This window comes from Typopeltis vanoorti, chromosome 10 (genome assembly GCF_054136105.1).
Source record: "Typopeltis vanoorti isolate ZY-2024b chromosome 10, IOZ_Tvanoo_1.0, whole genome shotgun sequence".
In the NCBI taxonomy this organism is placed as follows: Eukaryota; Metazoa; Arthropoda; class Arachnida; order Uropygi; family Thelyphonidae; genus Typopeltis; species Typopeltis vanoorti.
Window position 1 is genome coordinate 110,205,909 of NC_143558.1, and position 22,476 is coordinate 110,228,384.

Here is a 22,476-nt window from a genome sequence, read left to right on the forward strand (position 1 = left end):
TAGTTTTTTTGTTTTGTTTTTTTTTTTTTACTAATTTCGCGACTGAAATGGTTTGCATATAAAATATGCTTGACAAAAAGTTTGGAAAGGTTCGAAATACGAGATATTCAAAATGAAATGCAACTCACAGAAAATGTACAAATGAAAATAGGAAACGAAGTTTAAATCCAAAAGAGAAATCTGAATAGCAATAGTGTGTGTACAACGTGGATTCCTCTGAAGAAATCAAGCGTTACATGCCTCTACGATATATATATGTATTTTTTTAAAGGTGCTCACCGAATACAAACTTTTGGACATTCATGATACAATAATCAAATATTTCAATAAGTGGAAACTATTAGTAAACGTACTCGCAAAACATACCGTTAAGACAATGCTCCTGGTTACATTTCACGTATGTGGAAATTTCTAGAGGGCTGAAGTGGTTAGAAAAAGTTTCAGGTTTGGTCTCTAGAGGAGAATTTACAGATTACATAAAATATAAAAATACAATAAAAATAACCGATTTCAAAGGGATTAATGACTACTAATGGCTCCCTATCTTAGCTTGCCTGATTTTTTAAAGAACACGGTGTATTCAAAATCACTCTCATACGTATAGTGGAAGAGCTACGGAGCAACATTCGACGTGAGGTGTATTGCATACCAAGTGACGTTAAACATGTTCGACAATATGATTCTTGGCGTTCACTCGTGTGCAAAACCCTTATGGCCAAAATATTCAACTTTATTTTTCATTTACTAAACAAGCATTGCCCATGGGTTGCTTTCCTTTATGACAGAATAACCTTGCAGTAGTGCTTACACATGCACACGATTCGGCCCCTCCCAGGTCAGACTGAGTTACGCAGCACAGAAACAGGTGAGTGTTGCAGTGTTTAGAAGCGTCAGTGACCAACAACGCAAATACCGGTTTGATGCTTTAAGTCGGTGTTTCCCAACGTGGGTAATTTGAACATTTTGGGGGTCAATTAGAAAATGATGTTGCATTCGTCACTTCATCACCGATATACTCAAAAAACTCACCATTGTCGGTGATAAATTGTAGATGTTGCAACCCTGACTTTCCGAGAAAAAAAGCTGACATCACTAGTACAGCAGTCAACATAAATACAGTATCAAGAAGAACTCTCAATGCAAAATGATGAGTCTACTAGAACTTTATTCAACATAAAAGGAACAATGCATGGCTTTCTGAAGAGACAGAAACGAAATATCGAAATTCAACTAGTTTTGCAAAAAAAATACTGTTGCCCTTCCCGTCGTCATATTTAGTTGAATGTGGCCTTAGTGCTGTCAATGACTTGCTACTGAAAAAAATAAATCTGGATATCACAAACCATGGGGGATTTGAGATTGAAAATGACTAAGTTAGTACTTCAAATAAAAACTCTTTGCAGCAGACATCAAACTCAAGGATCCCATTAACTTGGATTTTATTTTCCCGAGTTCAGTTCGATTTATGTTTTATAATATGCAAAGCGTAATATAAAATTTATATTCATTGAAGAAAGTCAAATTAAAAATAGTTTTACCTTTTTTATTTAAAGTACGTATTTATATTATACTTTTTCAGAATTTGGCTGACCATTATGCTAGAGGTGGGGCATCAAACTCTTTGAGGCGGGGCATGATCAAAAAAAAAAAAAAAAACGTTGGTAAACACTGTTTTAAGCGTTGGTGGCACTGAATGTGTTAGCCGGACATCTCTCTTTACAAACTATGTTGAAACCAGTAGCGCACTCAGGATTTAATATGGGGGGGGGGGGGGGATTTGAGAATACACACTACGCATCGCATACGACCTATGACTGAGCATCCGCTATGGGGGGAAGTGCCCACTAGTCCCCCCTCTGGGTGCGGCACTGGTTGAAACATTCCGGATTTATTTAAAAGTATACTGAACAATAAATTCACAATGTTCATAAAGTTATAAAAGTTTGATCCTTATTTGGATAGCTGCAAACACTTAAAAGCTGAAGGGCAAGAATTGGCCACCATTCATTTAACACTCTTCAAAAAGTTGCAATGTCTTTGAATTAAGATTGAAACGGATTCCTTTCACTCCGCTTAAATAACAAAACGCCAAAGACTCGATATACAACTGATAAAATAATCCGTAACTTCTATGCGAATCGAAAGTTTCGATTTCCATACCATCGAGAACAATGGTTTTTGAAATGCTGTAAATCACTTAGAGAAACAAATTTGTTAAAGTATCATCTACGTAGATTGATTCTATTTCGATTGAAACTTCGAGCGGGTGAAAAAAAACACACCTTTATCGCATTGTGGATATTTCTCATTACTGCAACAAGTGCAGCTGTGTGAACAGCAGCGGTGCATGTTTTGTTCAAAGGGGGAAGACCTATGTAAATAAGTCATGTAAATACTCGATTTCATTCCATTTGGCAGAGCACAGTCCCATACTAAATAATATTTTTTTTTTATTTATTTCTTTACTTGAAACTGGAGCCCCATTCATTCAGCTTCATAACGAAGCGTTATCAGATGGCTAAAGAGAGAGAGAATAAGCTCCCTATCTTAAAACAATAACACTTTTTATGGTAAAGACTAACCCGCTTAAATATATTCTCCATTAAAAAACTATTGGTTATTCTAATCGTCTTTAAATAATGCTGCATTTTTTTAAATATGATACGGAGGTCCTAAAACGGTGTACTCTTACTAGAACTCACGGAGGAATCGACAGTCAACAACAAATGAATGATTTTTTAAGTGTGTATACTCTCAGTAATATGAGCACACAACGTTAAGAAATAACCCAAAACAATGGCAGATGTCCGGTCACTTTGAACCAAATAGGGGTAGGGTAAATGGGGATGGGGGTATGTGACATCACTGACGTCCCGGTCTGTTATTTTAGATAAGTGATGTCATTTATCAGATGTAGTTACGTGACGTCATCGTAGTGGGTCAGTGACGTCATTTGTATCCTAGATGCACGAGTTGTGTGGGCACCCTCTTTTTATTTGGTAGGAGTGCTAAATTATGGGTAATGATTCGAGTATGGCATTATGGGTAATGGTTAGCATGTGGAATTCTGTATGAGGATATTTGGTCACGTGTTGGGGTCTTTGGCGCGAGTGTGGAATTATGAGGAGAATATTTGTCTATAGGTGACTGCACGAGTTTTCAAATAATTTGTGTGTGGTATTTCATCTCTTAGACTATAGGAATTTTTTATTTTAGTGTCAAGAGATATCACCACAATTTTTTTAACATTCACGTTTTCTTGTCAATAGGTAGCAGTACATACTTTTCTAAAATAATTACCAGATATCAGTGTTCTTCCACCCCCATTTTTTTCATTCCTGTATTAATTTTACTGTATATACATGTAGTATATATACTACGATTTGGTATTTTTCAACCTTAAATATTTTTTGCATGCATCATTCATCAGAAATGACTTTCCAATAATCTTTTTACGTATATAACAACCAATATTTTGATCTGTGTTAAAGATTCTATGCATTCCTTTGTCACCAAATATACACAAGCGGTCTTCGTATAGTGTTCATAAAAAGTCCCACAATAAAGAATCTTTATCAAACTGAATGAAGTCTTGAAAGTCTAATTTTTCCACCGAAGAGTTGAGATGCTATTATCTGACATAATATTGATAGCTGGTAATTCAGTTTTCAGAAATAGTAAATGATTATCAGTGTCGTACATTTTGGGTGAAAACCGCTCAGTTTCTTTGCGGTTGATAGAGAAAACTTTACTTACACCATCTCCTGTTGCATCTACGATAAGTTCACCATCTTGGCATTTGAGAATATTACAATCTATGTCTACTTTATAATCCACCCTGCACAATAGATGACCGAGGATATCGTGCCAACATTGTTGCAGTTTTTCCAAATTGTTTCTTGATAACCTCATCTCGTATGTATCTTCCAAAATAACAAACGGTTTCCATCCTTTTAGAGCTACATGGAATGTTTTGTCTCTTGCTATTTTCCTGAAGAAAGAAATTTTCAATGACTTTTGTGGCTCACCCATTATATTACTGTACTGGACGCACAGCACATGACGATCTGGCTTCAATGAACGAACTGAAAATGCACTCGAGTCTTGTCCCTTATGGGTTTGTTTATCCTGTCCGTTTCCTTCAAAATGTAACATTCACAGAGATGATGTCATGAGCATGTTTTTGCATGCTTCTGGGTGTGACCTTGAAGTAATGTTATCCTACTTTGTAACGTCATAGGGCATATCTTATTCATGTCTGTGTCCGTCCAAAAAATTTTTACTGTTGTAGCACAAAAATTCTTTTATGTTTCCAGTAACATGTGTAATTACACGGATCTATATCTTCACATTTTGGAAAACCAATATCGTTTAAATCAAGAAAAGGTCTGATTAATAATTTCAATAGCATGATTGAGTTTTCTCTGCCTTTGGCAAGCAGTATTTTTGATATTTGCATGTTGATCGTATTATCCAATTCTTTTAGTTTGTCCAGAGAAAGAGAATCAATGTCCCATTTCAGTTGGTGGTTGTATTTAATTAACCAAGAATTCTGCTTTTTGACTTTTCAGATAATTAATTTCAACCTACAAGGCGATTTTGTTATGGTATATCTTACAATAATTCCATCCGAAATACAAATTGTTTTGCAAATAAAGTTGAGACTTCACCAAAAAGAAATTGTGCATCTTTCGTATTTTTTTTTTCTATCTGTATTCGAATGCTTTTCTACATTCTTCATTCCTATCATTTCAACTGAATACTAGGTCTGGTACTGTAATTTTCATTTTAAATCCTCTGTTACAACTTCCAAAGTGCTTATACTTTAGACTACCACATTTATTTTATGCATTAGTAAGTGTTTACTAAAGGAAATGAGTCGAACACGGGATTGGACTTCTTGTTGCGATGTTCTGTTATTTTGACACTGTAGTGTGAACAGATGGCAATGGAACGTTGCGATCGTAAATATTTTTTGCATGCATAATTAAGCAGAAATCTTTATGTTTCCAATAATCTTTTATTATGTATTAACAGAGCATTGCTAGTATGATAATGTAATCGTAATTCTAATAATAGGTTAATTCTGACACGAGGGCGACGTATTAGCCCTCGTGTCAGAATTAATATTCTGACACGAGGGCTAATACGTCGACATTTCCAACAGTTTAAATCAGTAGGATTTATTATAGAGTAGCTACATTCACAACTTTTAACTTAACATATTTATGCATCAATGTAGACCAAACAAATTGAAGAAAAATCAAATGTTTACCTTCAAATAAATATTTATTCATCTTAATTATACCATTCATATTTTTCCGAGGAATTAACTTTCTTTTAAAAAAAATTGCCATTTTTTATCAGTTCACAGAACGATTCATATCTGAATTCACTTTTATTTGAAGGAGACGTTTAGTGCTTTCAGTTAAGTCTGTTTCTATCCGCAGGCCAAACGTTGTTCATCAGATAAAAAAAAAACTCTTCCAACTGGCACTGTTGATTCCAGTAAAGAAAAGAATAACTCCATCAACTTCTCAAAGTTTTGACATTCACTCCCATTTTGTTTTAATAATTTTGAACACCTCAACCCCATAAATTAACAATACTCTGTGTGGCCTTCTGATATGCTTCTACATTTTTTCCATCCAATTGCTTGTTTTTCTCAATTTTACTTTTAAATCTTGCAGTATTATTTTTATAATTGAAACTTCACCAAAAAGTTTGTCTATTTCAACAATTGCTTTTTCGGAAGAAGCAATGAAATTCACAAATTCTGCAAATGCTTCAACATCTGACCACTGAAGCTCAAAATCACGGCTTTCCAACATTTTTAAATAAGAGATACATTTCACATAAAAATTCAAAATATGCTTTGCAAATACTTTATTTACATCTCACAGTGAAAATGTTTTTCATTTAATCTGTTTAGAAGTTGATACATAAATCCGTGTTTAATTATGGCAAAAAAAAGAAGTTAAGATTTAATTAGGAAACAAAATAATGAACTTTTAACATCTATAAGAAGACTACTTGTGTATATTTGATGACAAAGCAATACATGAAATCTTTAACACAGATCAAAATATTGGTTGGGTTATGAAAAAAATTATTGGAAACAGATTTCTGCTTAATTATGCATGCAAAAAATATTATATTTAAGATTGAAAAATATCAAATCGTAGTGTATATATTATATGTACGTGAGCGGTCTGAAAAGTTCTCGGGCTCGACCATAAATGGCAACACTAACGGCAAGATGTTTTTTTTCCGAGTTGGTACATCTGTCATAAGCATCCATGTGAAATTGCAAATCATTCTATCAAGTAGTTTGTTTTATACAGCTGTCGGAAACCAAAGTGTTGTCTGTATCACTTGAAGTGGATAAAAGTGAGTATCGTGCGGTTATAAAATTCTTTGTAAAAGGTTTAACGCCAAAAGAAATTCATTGAAAGTTCATAAAACTTTATGGGCACTCTTCTCCTGGGTTTTGACAACTAAGAAATGGGCTGCCGTACCAGCCTTGAGGATGTTCACGTGAAGAACGTCCGAAAATGTGTAACACCAGAAATCATTGATCAGTGCACGATATGGTATTGGATGACCAGCGAGTCAAAGTGCGCGAAATTGATGAGATTATAGGCATTTCAAATGAACGTGTAGGTTATATTTCGCATGAAGAATTGCAAATGAAAACGCTTTGCGCAAGACGGGTGTCGCGCAGATCAAAAACGCACTCGCATGAAAATATCTGAACAGTGCTTGCAGCATTTTAACAAGAATAAAACTGATTTTGTGCGTTGATTTATTACTACGGATGAGCCTTGGATTCACCATTACACACCAGAATCCAAACAGCAGTCAAAACAGCTGACAGAAGCTAGCTGTTCAGCCAAAGAAGACAAGGTCATGACATCAGTCAGTGTTTTGGGATGCTAAAAGGCATTTTGTTTATTAATTATCTTGAAAAGGGTAAAACAATAACCTGGAATTAAGTTAAGGGGATAATAAATCCCTCATTATTTTATTTATTTATTATTATTTTTTAACCTGGAATATTATTCCAATCTTTTAACCAGACTAGATGAAAAAAATTTGAGAAAAGACCCGGTTTGCAGAAGAAAAAAAATCATCTTTCATCAGGAGAGCACGAGAACTACTACAGGGACGAGATAATGGCGCTGGAATAAATGCATTAGTCTTAAGGGAGATTATGTTGAAAAATAAAAATAATTTTGAAATTATAAATTTGTTTTTTTATTGTTAGGCCTAGAACTTTTCAGACCACACACGTTTATACAGTGAAATCAATACAATAATAATTATTATTATTATTCGTGACGTCTCCAAGGAGTCCGAAGACTCATCGTGGGAGGACATCTATTGTACAACTCTCCGTCTCCACCACTACACCGAACCTCTACTACCAATCATCGACATCAGCACCATCTACTGGCCACTATCACCACCACAGCTAGTATTTTTTTGTCTGTAAACTGCGTGTGTTCTGAAGGGCCGATTTGTCTGTATGCGGGATGAAAAACCCGAGTTTCCGGGAGGAAAACCTTGCTACCTCCGTATGAGATCGGCTAACTCACCTTCTATTGAAAATCGCCCATATAAAGATTCCTCCCTTCATGACGAGAATCGAACTTAGGCCTTTTCCAATCGAAGGGTGTAACGTACTATGGAAAAAAAAGTGGGGGGAACACTGATATTCAGTAATGAATTATTTTAATAACATGTATACTGAAAAGATAACGTGAATGTAAAAAAATGTGGTGACATCTCTTGACACTAAAATAAAAATTCCTATAGTCTAAATTAGGGATGAAATACCACAAACTTAAAATACCAAATCCTACTGCCATATGTTTATGCTACAGTGAAATTAATGCAGGGAACGAAAAAAAAAATGTGTGTGTGTGTGGGGGGGGGGAATACCACTGATATCCAGTGATTAATTATTTTATAAAATTGTGTACTGCTACTTCTTGACAAGAAAACGTGAATGTAAAAAAAAACTTGTGAGATCTCTTGACATTAATCAAAAAATTCCTATAGTCTAAATTAAGGGATGAAATACCACACACTTGAATTATTTGAAAACTCTTGCAGCAACTTATAGACAAATATTCTCCCCATAATTTCACACTCAAGCCAAAGACCCCAACACGTGACCAAATATCCTCATTTGGTTGCCAGAATTCCACACTAAATATTACCCATAATGCCGCACTTTAACCAAAGTGCCTACGTGACGTCATTGACAGATGGCGTCACCAGGACATCCTAGAATGCCATTTTCGAACTATTACCCATAATGCAGCATTCTTACCAAACAAAAAGAGGGTGCTCACACAACTCATACATCCAGGATACAGATGACATCATTGACAGATGGGGTTACCAGGGCACATCCCAGAATTCCACACTCCAACTAAAGGCAACGTGACGTCATATACAGATGGTCCCCTGGGGAAATTCCCAGAATTCCATAATCGAACGATTACCCATAATGAAGCACTCCAATCAAAAAGAGCTCTCACACAACTCATGCATCCAGAATAAAGATGGCATCACCGACAGCTGATGACCACTACAATAATGTCACATGACTATATCTTATTAATGACGTCATGCAACTACATCTGATAAGACAGTGATGTCACATCCCCCATATGCCCTATAACTATTTGGTTCAAAGTGACCAGACATTTTCTAATAGCCATTATATCAACATTTGCACCATTTCCCCACCCCTTTCTCTCTCTCTGTCATTCTCACAGTCCTACCACTAACCAACCAGTACACTAAATCGCTGAACACCTATGAAATTTTTGAATCGTATTAAGAATTCTTTAGTTTTTTATCACTATGATTTAATACTTTAAAAGCGAGTTGGTTCAAACAGTTTAGTTGAAAGCTTAATATCAAGTGATTTAAAAAAAATCAACTAACGCCTTTTATTTCCTAATAGGGAGTAGGCGAGGCCTTTATGCCCTATCTTGCTTTTGGAGACTGAGTGAGCAGTTTTCGAATCTGTTCGGTGGAAATATATATATATTTAAATATGTCAATGTAGCTGCCAACTGGTTTCATATATTATGGTGTACGAAAACTTCCTCCAACCGGCCACATTTTGTTCTAGGTAAACATTTCGCATCAGCATAAAAGGGACTCAGCAACAATTGACTAAGTCCATTGTATGCAGCATAAGAGCTATAAAATGGAATTGCAGCTTAAGAGATATTATTTGACGATTGCTGATGTAGAATAAACTCGCATGCTGACATGATAATTCATTCTCCATCAGTGGTGTATTCGACAGTTATTCAGGAAGGAGCATCATTCTCAAAAATACTGAACGGTGACCTATTTCCATATAAAAGGTTTTGTAAGTATTTTGAATTGTGCTCAGTGTTTAAAATCCCCATTAAATTCCGTACTTCTTTTATAAGCTTTTGGAGGAAAAAAAAAAAATAATTGCGCCAAATGTTTACCATATGGTACTCTTTGAATGACAAACTTGCCGACAGTATATTGTCTCAAATATATGTGTTGCCGGCCTGGTTGACCGAGTAGTTATCGTATCCGCTCTCTAGCCACGAGGGTGCGGGTTCGATTGGGCATCTACGACCCTATCCCTTCATCCAGCAGAAGCCGTCACTCCCAAAACCTGATAAGGTGCGGAAGTGACCATACGTTGTCCATGACGTAACATGTGAATAACCAATATGTATATTCGATCATAAAAGGGCTAATTATTGTATGTAAACAAGTTTAAGAGCTTGCTGAGGTGACGCGTATTTGATGTACATCAGTGTTCTGCATTAGACTGATTTTCATTCTTCAGTTCAAAACTGGATGTTGAATATTTCGTACCGAATCACATTATTATTATTTACAGGGCACCTCCAAGGAGTTCAAATCAACAGTTAACCACCCTTCAGCTGAAAAACCCGTATAAAGATTCTTCTCGTTCTAGATAAGATTCGAACCCAGGTCTAGAAAACAAAATTTCTTCTGTACAACTGAAGAAATTTTGTTTTCTCATTAAACAAGAATGCGATTATGAAAGGCATTATTTTATGGCTTTCACTTTCTTGCCTGTCTTCCTGACGTTCAAAATCTAAACACCAAGGCAAGTTCCTCGATCCCCCATTGATCATAAAAGAATGAGTCCTGCCTAATGAGTGCAATGTGATCGATCCAGTTTCTAGGTCAACAGCAAAAGGATAGCGTCGAGATTTTATGAGCAGAAATGAAGGGTTGAGGATTTTTCCAAGAAGCAGGTATGCTTTTACACATGTTTTTTTATATATAGATGATAAAATAAAGTAATTATGAATAGAAGTTGTATGGAATTACAGAAATTAGATAACGAAAACATGCATATATTTAAAGCGAGGTTATATATTCTTCCATTTTATAATTTAATTCTGAAATTTAGCTAAAAAAATACCCTTTGTAGGGACTTGGTTTCTACCCCCACCATTAAATGCGAAAATTATTACATTAAAAAGGAACTGTAAATGACAATCTTAAAAGATTCTCTAGTGTAGTGGTACCTTTTTTCTCTTATTTTGATCCTACCGAATGCTAACTATTAGGAAAATATATCTTTCGGAAATATAATTTCTTAGAAGACATTTTGCCCTGTTTGTAAACGCTAATAAATCTTGCTGTAGATAAGATTTTTCCCGGTACTTTATCTCTGCGTCCCCTTTTCCTGTTATACAAGGAAAGCGGATGTCTGTCCACTGATTTATATTTCTTGTCCCATTCTAAAACTTCAGTTGATTCTTTCTTCCATGATCATGAAGACTATTCTTTTGCTCATTTCTCTTGCTGTGCTGGTTGCTTCTGGCAGCGTTCAGCGTAAAAGTAAGTATAATAGTTTTTACGAGCACGTTAACCACTTCAAATGGAATGAAATGCCAATAATACAAAGTAAAAAGTTCGATTAGCTTATAATTAATTAATATAGCAATAGGGGAAATGCTATTAAATAGAATAACGCAGTTTTTTTTTTAAATAATGTTTTACATTAAACATACATAATGTTTAATTATGTATGGCAGAGGACCTAGCGGTCAGCATACCCGCTCTCCCAGCGACGGATGTGGGTTTGTATCCCGACATGGATGTTTGAGATTGTCTCACCCGGTGCGAGATTACCGACCCGCTTATCGGAGTCCAAAAGTGTACTGAAAAAGTTCCACGTTTATGTTAAAAATAAATTTAAAAAATCCTCAGTCCACTCACGTTCTGTATATTATAGGTTTACGAACTTTTGTGGGTAGGGATCACATAAAAGGTGCATGTATAAATAAAAAAAAAAAAAAGGTAAGAGACTCATTCATTAAGTATTTATCTAATTTTTTCAACAATGGCGTTAGTTTGAAACTTCCAAAATAACAATAACACTCTGGGAGGTGTTTGCATAATAATGTCACAGTACTTCCTTGGGCGACTAACATGCTAAAGAACGCTGGCTATCCGTAGACCATATGTTGTGCACTTGTTGCCAAATATTATTAAGGGGGGATTTACACAGGAATACTGTGCTCTCTCTAGTAATGTTCACATCAAGCCTCTAGTCATTTACCAGTACAAACTTTAATATCGTAAAACGCCGACTAAATGACAAAAAAAAATATATATATATATATATATATATATATATATATATATATGCGATGGAATTTTTTCGAATTGCAGATTTGGATTCTGCATATCATCTGCATACCTCAAATTATTGAGGTATGCAGATGATACCACCTTGCTAGCAGAATGCAAAGAAGATTTGGAAGAACTTATGAAAGTTAACGAAGAATGCGCCAAATATGCCTTAAACTTAACATCAGAAAGACATAAGTTATGGAAACAGGTGAACTTAACGATTTTGAAGTAGATGGAAAAAAATGGTAGTAAATAATTTTGTGCTCCTAGGATCAGTATCGATAAAGATGGGTATTGCACTGAAGATGATACTCGAAAGGAAAGCAATAACAACTTTAAGCAAGATCTTTAAGAAAAGGATAGCCTCACAACAAAAAATAGTATTTCCTGTGGTGCATGGATGTGAAAGTTCGACCCTGAGAAAGAGTGAAAGAAGGAAGATAGACGCATTTCAATTATGGGTTTTTTTGACGCTTACTAAGAATACGATGGACTGCAAAGCAAACCAATAAATCAGTGATAGATAGAATACAGTCAGATTGATCTGTCGAAACTATGATCAAGCAAACATTGTCATATACTTTGGGCAATATTATGCGAGCAAATGACATTCTGGAGAAGATGATGCTTGCTAAAGTTGATGGAAGCAGGAGAAGAAGACGACCAAGAATTAGATGGGTGGAGAGTTAAAGAAGCGACTGGAAATTCTGGAAGATATGGCCAGGGGAAGATCTGAATGTAGTTGCGCATGTTCATAGAATTACCAGGAATCGAAAACAATTCGATGGAATATAACAACAAAAAGCTGTTAGTAATATGAAGTTCATTGCGACAAGATCTGAGCAGCAAGTTCTGCGACTTAAGTTATCTGGATTTTCCTTCACATTTACTGAGGGGGGGGATGCACACTTGAGAAAACACCGAGCTGTACAGTGACCAAACATCCAGAAATTGTAATGCGCATTAAGGTAAAGGAGCAAGAGATCAAATTACGCCTGCGACTATAATAATAATATGTATAAACTATCATAGAAAAATATAAAATTACTGCCCAGGTTTTTGAGACAGACATGACTTGAAAAATTAATCTCCTTCATAATTTACTGTTATTGAAATGAGTTTCCCAAGATTATTTTTTTATTATAATCAAAATACTTAATTGTACACGTCTCATGTGCTTTCCGAGGACTCATTTCGAAACACTATGTAATTGAAGGGCCGCTCTGTTTAACAATCGAAATAATGTTCTCTTGGTTTATGCAAGAGTCGAGCAAATGTGAGTTAAGATCTGTTTTTCAAGGCACATTCTATTCTGGAATTTATTTCTACGGTATATTTTAATAGTAATATCCGGGAATTTTTTTTAAATAAAGCTATTGACAATTTAAAAAAGTCTGGAGCTGGGTATATTAACCCCACTAGATTTTAAGCAAGGATAAATTCTAACTGCCTGATGTTATTAAATAAAATGTTTGTTTTTATGATTACTGACTATAGCTAGACGGCATAAAAAATCAGCTAAAGCCTTTTTGTTCCCGTATAGGGAGTAGGCGAGGCCATTTTAGCCCTATCTGACTTTCGGAGACTGAGTGGGCAGTTCAATCTCCACTGGTAGCCAATCAGAGTAGCTTAGCCAAGGCTATCACAAATTAATCGGTACGCAGTGAAGAACATTAGATGGCATATAGAAAAACAATTCGGAATGGCCCGCTGAAGTACACTTCTTCAGAGGATACCCTCGATCAGAATTTGTACACAATGAAAAGCAAGGTAATTAGCTATGTATTTTTTTTAACAAGGGAAAGTGACAGAATAAGACGCCACCTATGCTACCACTGGAAGTATTTGAAGTTTTGTTCGCGCCTTTTGATTTAATTAAAACTTTCGTTAATAATATAAAGAAAATTATGTCCCGCTAATGAAGTTATGTCCCGACTATAGCTTTTATCAGAAGAAAAAAGCTATAATTCTCAAAGTTATAAAGGCTACTTTCAGATCGTAATACTTCAATTAATATTCATTTCAATATTTGCTTTTAATTGATTTAATATTTTCGTTTCTTGTAGCATGTAATCTTCCTGGAGAAGAATTTAACCCGTGTGGTTCTGCATGTCCTGACACGTGTGAAAATTACAATGAAGTTCGTCCTTGCACGATGCAATGTGTCATTGGATGCTTCTGCAAGCCTGACCTGGTCAGAAACCAAAACGGCGAGTGTGTGCGTAAAGAAGAATGCTAACAATGAAGAATAATGGGAAAATGATTGAAATTTGGTTGAATAAAATTTAATTAGATATCAAATGTGTTGATCCTGATAATATTAAAACATCTCTAAACATACCAAGAATTAAACACATCCTGGGCCTAATGCTATTCAATATCACGTGAAAAAACAAATATTTCTTTGATATTGATTAGTAAAACAATAGGAAAACAAAATATTTCTTATTTACTATATGGGAATAGGAAACTGACGAAGTGACACAAACTAAGTGAATGGCTGCGTTACAAGGGGTGGGCATAATCAGGCTGTTATTGCTAATCTAATACAGCGAACAGGAGATTCTGTATGTTGCTTTGATTTGAAAGATGTTTAACAAACATGAAATTGTATTAAAAAAAGAAAGGTGAGCCGCTTCAAATTCTGCCCCCTGTGCGGAATTTGAAGTAGGCTAGTAGGATGATTTAGTAGGTTCCACTTTAACTGTTGTAAATCAGAATCTCTGGGTAAAATTTTCACGGGCTCTTATTTTTTAGTTTCAGATCTTTTGTTCCGAAAATTAAGATTACCAATGAAGAAAGAATTAGCTCTGGTCGGATATTGCGGATCAGCAACACATTTATGCGACGTATCGGATCCTATGAAAAACTATGGGGGACAAGTGCCTCATTACCACCTCTCCCCATACAGTTTTGATTGGTATAGCCTTCCAAATGTTCGACATGTTTTCTAATTGAAAGAACCACTTTTACAGTCAATACACATTAAAAAATGTGGGTTTAACTAGAGGCCAGTATACCGAACGATTTGAATGATCCTGGTGTTATCAGTGAAACAAAAGCTGATAACGCATTTACACAAGTGCAGCATACCAATGTTTTATAATTGATAAATTTAAATGTCATTACAGCAAAGTTTTATTATACCACTACAGTTGTTTTCATGTTAATGAAAAAATGAGAAACATGAGTAAATACGTTTAAGATAACATAAGAAAAGCTAACACTATTGGGCAAATACTTCTAATAATTATTGAGCACTTCTTCTACTTCGTTTTAAATGTGGTTAAAGTTTTAAATTTCGATACTGACTTTTAATACTTCACTCATACACACAAAAAAGTATCATTCCCATTCAATCCTCTGCTTGATCCATTTTAGCACAAAATTCACATTCTAAAACTTCCAAACTTCAGTATTATCAGATAAAAACCAACGCAATTCAAAACATCCACGACTATTTGTTTCATTCACAAGTTAAAATGGTGTTCTTATTAATTCTCTTCCACATTTGATTTGTTTAGCCACCAATCTCCTCTAGAATATACTGTAGGAGAGTGAATACAAAAAAATTTGATTTTGTCATCAGAGAAAAATGTTTCAAAATATTCCTTTATGAAGAAGGATCAATAATAGATGTTTCAATTTCTTTTCAACCGTCTTATATAATAGGTACACTTAACTTGTAACTCCCACCCCTGTATTGCTAAATATTACAGTTTTCTCGCGCATTCTGTTATTTCAGATTCAAGTAAAATCCATTGCGGAGTATACTATAGCAAATATGCCAGCTATTCTTTTACGGCTTCTTAGTTCATCATTGAAAAATTAGAATCACCTCATAAATTATCTTCAAAGCAAGCATTATCATGTTAAACTAAAAACACCGTTAATTATTATCAATAATATTTTTAATGAAAAGGCTTACCATTCCAACTGTTTGAGAATCATTTGTTACTGAGAATCGGCACTAAATTATATACTTTTTATGAATTAAGTAATCTATACCGTAAGTATTTTCGGAACACGCGAATTAGATGTCAAAACATGTCAGGGGCCTTTGAAACGTAAGGAAGGAATAGAGATCCGTGTCAACACAACGCCATCTAAACTGCACGATCATAAATTCCGTGAAAATAACTTGTAAGCTTCTGAGCTTTAAATATGGAAATGTAGATGCATTAAAAAGGTATAAAATAGCCAACAGGCTATTTTTTCGGGTGGCGTAAATTAAGTTGAGGGGATAATACATCCCTCATTATTTTAAAACCGGATACGAAACTCGGAGATCGAAATTTAAGAGTTTCATGCCGAAGAACTATCGGCGAGTCCGCATACACAGGACTCGCCGATAGTTCTTCGGCGTGAAACTCTTAGATTTCGATCTCCGAGTTTCGTATCCGGTTTTAAAATAATGAGGGATGTATTATCCCCTTAACTTAAGGTATAACTGCATTGAATATTCTAGAAATAATTAGGCTACTGTGACGCACAGCCCAAAGAAGTTAACATCATTGCTTTTAAAAAGTACGATGGCAGTTAGCAATTCTAATAAGTGTACTAATTTTGCACAAAATGCTGCTAGAAACTGTGCCACCACATGAGATTTGCTGCATAATGGTATAAGCAAGTCGCACTTTATATTCGAAACATCACATCCCATGTCTACTCTCATCTTTCACCAAAAGGAATACCACAAAATCTCTTATACAGTTCATGATACCGCCCCTGCAATTCTATTTTAAATGCAAGTTTTGAAATCAATTTTATTTTATTTTATTATTATTATTTTTTTTTGCATTCCCATTTTGTATTGGCTTCAATACACGCAACTGGGAAGTAGTCAAGTTTGAAATCCATCCGAAGCATATCCATTCGCTTTGAATGGATTTTTTCTCTATTACTGTACAAAGGATCGTCTTCTTCTTCTTCAACCCATCTGTACCTTAGGACAGATAGACTCCTCTGGGGTTCACGGCGAATTAATGCAGCCGGCACTTCACTCCTCTTGTTGCATCCCAAAAGGCAAGTAGGTCTGCGTGCTCACGGGACAGGTTTGTCTGTTTTGAGAGGCGAAAAACCCTGTACCTCCTTAAGAGACGGGCTAAGTCATAATTTCATTGAAAAAAGCTAATAAATGTCCTCACTTATTAGACAGAATTCCAATCCCGCTCTTTTCAAAGAAAGGAGTCGTTGGAAAATGTCGAGCTACGGAGGTTCTGTACAAAGTATAAATGTTAAAAAATAGAACTATATTCTAATAGCGAAGATTTTTCTATACTTAATAATAAATTTCATTTTGTTATTACATCTTAAATTACAAACCATTAGGGAAAAGAAAACCAGGACGTCCTCTTAAGAGATTCAACGACGACTTCTAAAGCTGGAACAGGCCACTCTAGGCCTAAATCCTTGACAAGCATTATTATTATCATTATTATTAGTAGTAGTAGTAGTAATTTTTAATTAGTAATTAGTAACCCGAAAAAAGAAAACTTCAGCACAAGATTTTATTGCAAAAAGCTTCGGTCAGGACACAAACCAAGAGGAACTAGGACACTCATTCAACCATGCTTTCACAAACAACATCACAACTCAAAAAAGACAAACTACCAACGATCAACAAGAAACTACCAACACGAAGTCAACAACAAACGATGTATTTTCTACCCATGGCAAAACAGGAACTGAAAGAAGCACTTCTAAAACTAAAACCATAGACCACTCCAGGAATAGACAAAATAAGACTCACAGACCTTATAACACACTTTGAACAAATAAATCCAATACTTTTGAAACTGGTGAACAACTAAAAACTTCAGTAATTACGCCAATATACAAACACGGCAAAAGAAACGATACTCAGAACTACAGACCAATAACTACACTACCAGTCATCTCAAAAATTCCAGAAAAAATAACGCACACCAGACTACAGAACTATTTACAGAATTACAACATCATCTCACAAAACCAATACGGCTTTCAGAAAACAAAAAACACCATTACTTTATTAGAAGACATCGCCGACACAATAAACAAAGCTCTCGACAAAAACAAGTACACCGTCCTGATACTGCTGGACCTAACCAAAGCATTTGACACACTTGAACATGACATACTACTCACCAAACTATACTCAATAGGTATAAGAGGAACACTGCATACATGGTTCAAGAACTACTTCTCAAACAGAACACAAGTAACAAAAATAGGTACATGTCACAGTCGGAGTATACAAGTAAAACACGGTGTACCTCAAGGTGCCATATTATCACCCACTCTATTCAATATATACATTAGCGATGTTCATAACATATTCATAAGAAGTCAAATATTTCAATACGCAGATGACACTGTACTACTAGCAATCCACACAGCATTAACACAGCTCTCTGCAAAGCACAACAAGAGCTAAACGAAATCACAACATACTTCCACCAAAACGCAATTCTAATCAACCGCACCAAAACACAGATGTTGATAATACACAACCCAAGAATCATACGCCCCGCATCACTATCGATACATTGTCACACATACCGCTGCATTAACAAAAATACCTGCCAATGTTCCGAAATCAAACCTGTAACACACGCAAAACACCTCGGTCTCTATATAGATTCCCACCTTAAATGGACAAAACATATAGAATACCTACACACCAAACTCCGGATCATCGCAGCAAAACTCTTCCAAGTTAAAGACATTATTCCACCCAACATAAAAAAACTCCTATATCACGGTATCTGCGAATCCCTACTCAGATACGGAATAACAGTCTATACAAATACATCAAACAGCCACCTAACAAAATTAGAAACACTCCACAAGAAAATCGTGTCAACAGTGATCTGGACATCTTACACACAACAACCAATATCCGACAAGTACATGGCGATACACAGAATTCTGAGCATTAAAAACCTGAAACACTACATGACATTAACAAGGAATTACTTCAACATCATCTATCGAAACAACAGACACATACCGTATAACACGACCTACAACAACTCTCTACATCCCCACACCCTTCAACAACTCATACGGTTCTTTTGTGAGATCACATCAGATACCCACGCAACTCAACAACCTACCAAGAAAGTTAAAACACGTAGATAACTACAGAACATTAAAAAACGAACTCTGGAAAATATACCAATAAAGTCAAGAAACCATTAACACTAATATACACATCACAAATCACTAGCATCCGATGCCTCCATCCCATACATAAACAGTAGCAACAACACAAATAGTGAAGGCTAAATCCCGCTCTCTTCATAAAAGCTAACCCAAGCTTCGAAGTAGGTGGGATTAACTTGCCTCACTCATCTACAAGTAATCCTTATAAGCAAATGCAGAAATTTGTATGTATAATCATTCTTTCTCAAACTTAAAAAAATAAAATAAAAAATTATACAAAAAATTCTGTTTAATCTTCACTGTTAATATTAGAAGAACGTGTGTTGTAAATATATAATATAAAGGCAAAAAAGTATCATTAAAAATTTTAATTGAAATCCAATGTAGGAATTGCAGCACTTAGTGCTGAACTCTGTAAAATTATAAGATGCAGTGTCACACAAGATGTTTATTGTATGTATAAATATTTTAGCAATCAATAAAATATATTAAAAAAATTACATCTTATTAAATAAGATGTAATAAAATCTTAATAAATCTTAAATCTAAAATAAATCTTAATAAAACAGAAAAATATTTCAATGAAATTTATTATCAAGAAACTACTGAAGAGACCCCTATCTACACAATGACCCAAAATGTTTTTCTTAAATCTCAGTTCGGATACATGAGCTTGAAATAAATCGAAGTTCTCAAACATTACATTTTAATCTAACAGAGCAGAAATGACCAGTCTTTACAACATAATGTATCATAATACATCGTGTCTACCTAAAGTATACAATAAAAGTTGCTTTATTTTAGCCTTCTAAAGTGAATTACTGAAATGCAATTTTCTATCATCCAAAAACAATAGATTATTCTTCTTGGATTAATATGAAGCTAGAGGATTAATTCAGTATAATTATTCCACACATTATAATATGCCTTAGCATCCAACAAGCTCAGATTTAATTTTTTGTTTCGACTATTACCTTTCTCCTTGAACCACTGCTGACTTTATAAAAATACACCCGTACCTTGCTTGAAATATTGTATCTGCGTTTGATGTAGCGAATCTGAAAATACTTAAGAAACAGAAAAGATCAATACTACTTTGCGGCAAAGTATGCCACCATGGTAGCCGAGTAGACAGCATCTCACATTCTCACCAACAACGAATGCGGATTATAATTCAATCGTGGACATGGCAGATGAATTGCCTTACCAGTGTGAGCCCTCTTCCAGCTTATTACAGGTCTGACGCATCTTGAAAAAATAAATACGTTATCTCCAGCAGAAAGCAAGTTTATTTAATCTTTAGTCCACCCACGTTACTAAACAATAGCTTTACAACTTTTTTATATATATTCACATAAAAATAAGTAAGAAAAATGAACCTAAATTTAATAGTATTGTAAATAATACTATCATTCAATTAAGGAAATATCAAGATTAAGATATAAAAGTACTTTAGGCAACTCGTGGTAAAGATGTGTTAAGCTCTGATCACTTTCTTAGTATTTTCTCCTGACCCAAAGTTAAAAAAAAAATTTCTACATAAATATTGTTACTGGTAAAAGTGATGATCTGCTCATCTTAATGGTAAACGTTTCCTTTGTTTTCAACTTATTCTGTGGGTCAGAAAGCGAAATGCTTTCATCAACTGTCAGCGGCAACCTAGACCGCAAAGTACATTTGTCTTTCCTGTATCTTTAGTTACCTTTTAGATTCGCCGCATCAAACGCAAATGTAACATTCCAAGGGAAGAATTTTCAATCCTAATTGAGAATTATTCCCTTATTTCTTTATATTGAAGTTCAATTTGGAAACAATACTCACTTATATTTGTAACTTAAAATCAAAATGATAGACAACAAACGATTCTAAATGCAGTTTTTAAAAAAGATGAGTTCTGGCATTAAATTCTTACATGTCAAGAAATTAATTCCTTATTGATCTCTCATAAAAACATTAGAAGTTGTTAAATCAGTTAATTATTCTTTAAAGAGTGGATATTCTGACTTTCATTTATAAATCCGTACCTAGTTTGACTTTCCTTCTTGCTCATCTTTTTCTGACTTCAAATGTTATAATTACGAAAAGCTCAGGAAACAGCATGCGATAATAAATTGGAAAGAAGAACTGGATGGAAAGGATATCAATGCTGCTTGGGCCATACTCAAGAACTATTTGGTGGAGGCAATATCAGAGTGTATTCCGAGGGTCAAGAGGGTAAACAGAGTGGGTGTAAAATGGATGAATCAAGAGATAAGGTATGCAATATGGAAGAAGAAGGTATTATGGAAGAAACACAAAATGAGTATATATAACAACCAGTTGCATGAGAAGTACAAAGACCAGGCGAGGAAGGTGACTAGCTTGATAAGGGTAGCAAAAATGCAGAATGAGCAGCAGTTAGCTAAAGCGGCCAAAATAATTCCTAAGGAGTTTTTTCGATATGTCGCCAGTAGAAGAAAGAATGATTATGGTAGAATGGGATTGATTGTTGAAAACGGAGGAATGATAACCGCTGCGGAGGATATAGTTGAGATATTTAATGAGCAATTTCTAAAGGTATTTCACTCTTGCGAATGTGACATCATGCAGAACTTGAAAGTAGTGGGAGAAGAGGAGGAGGAGGAACTGTTAGTAAGTGAACAGGAGGTATATGAGGAATTGAATAGACTTGATGTAAATAAGGCTGTGGGACTTGATGCTATTTCACCACGTGTCTTGAGGGAATGTGCCAGAGAGTTAACAACAGCTTTTGTATATCTTTTCAACATGAGTCTCTCACTGGGTCAAGTTCCAAAAGAGTGGAAAGAAGGTAAAATTGTTCCAATTCATAAGGGAGGTGATAAGAGTAAGGCTTTGAATTATAGACCAGTCTGTGTGTCTGGAGTTGTGGTCAAGGTATTAGAGAAGTTAGTTAGGAATAAAGTTCAGAATTGGGTTGACAACAGAAAAATACTCTTTGGTGGCCAGCATGGATTTACTAAAGGAAAATCATGCTTTAGCAACCTGCTTACTTTTTATAATAAAGTGACAAATGCGTTGGATAAGGGTATTGCATATACAGTGGTATATTTAGATTTTGCAAAGGCGTTTGATAAATTGCCACATGACAAACTGGTAATTAAATTGGAACGGATGGGGCTGAACAGTAGATTGGTTCACTGGATTGGAGATTGGTTGTCTGATAGGTATCAGCGAGTTGTCTATGGAGGAGCGATATCCCAGAAGAGGAAAGTTACTAGTGGTGTACCTCAAGGGTCTGTTTTGGGTCCATTGCTGTTTAATTTGTATGTAAATGATATCTGGAGAGGTCTGAATGGTGATGTGCAGTTGTTTGCAGATGATGCAAAGTTGGGCAGAGCTATCAGGAATAGTGTGGATGCTGTAGCTTTGCAAGAGGACTTGAATACACTGTCTGAATGGGTAAATAAGTGGGGATGTCAATTCAATGTCTCAAAGTGTAAGGTTTTGAAATTTGGGAAGCAGAGATGGGATGTAAAGTAAACAATCGGTGCGAATATCTTGGAAGAGGTAGAGGAAATGAGAGATCTGGGAGTGATTGTAGACAAGGACCTAAAATTTCTGGGACATGTTACTAAAATAGTGAAGACAACACAGCGGATAATGGGAATGATGCGGAGGACA

The 22,476-nt window shown here is 35.2% G+C and overlaps 1 protein-coding gene and 1 long non-coding RNA gene across 2 annotated transcripts in view; one reads left to right on the top strand and one right to left on the bottom strand.

Annotated features, from left to right (window-relative positions):
* LOC150102671 (uncharacterized) overlaps window positions 1-22,476 on the bottom strand; it is a 125,229-nt gene that overhangs the window by 39,752 nt on the left and 63,001 nt on the right. The window lies entirely within an intron of this gene.
* On the top strand, window positions 10,756-13,986 carry LOC150102673 (chymotrypsin inhibitor-like). Its single transcript, XM_090399280.1, has 2 exons — window positions 10,756-10,887; window positions 13,752-13,986. Exons 1-2 carry the CDS (start codon window positions 10,815-10,817, stop codon window positions 13,922-13,924), a joined length of 246 nt encoding a protein of 81 aa, XP_090255406.1. The 5' UTR covers window positions 10,756-10,814; the 3' UTR covers window positions 13,925-13,986.

What these genes read in the sequence shown, in the direction of transcription:
- LOC150102673 (XM_090399280.1), top strand. Translation starts at nt 10,815, where the DNA reads ATGATCATGAAGACTATTCTTTTGCTCATTTCTCTTGCTGTGCTGGTT. An exon ending in TGGCAGCGTTCAGCGTAAAA is followed by an intron (nt 10,888 to 13,751) that starts GTAAGTATAATA and finishes CGTTTCTTGTAG; the next exon opens with CATGTAATCTTCCTGGAGAA.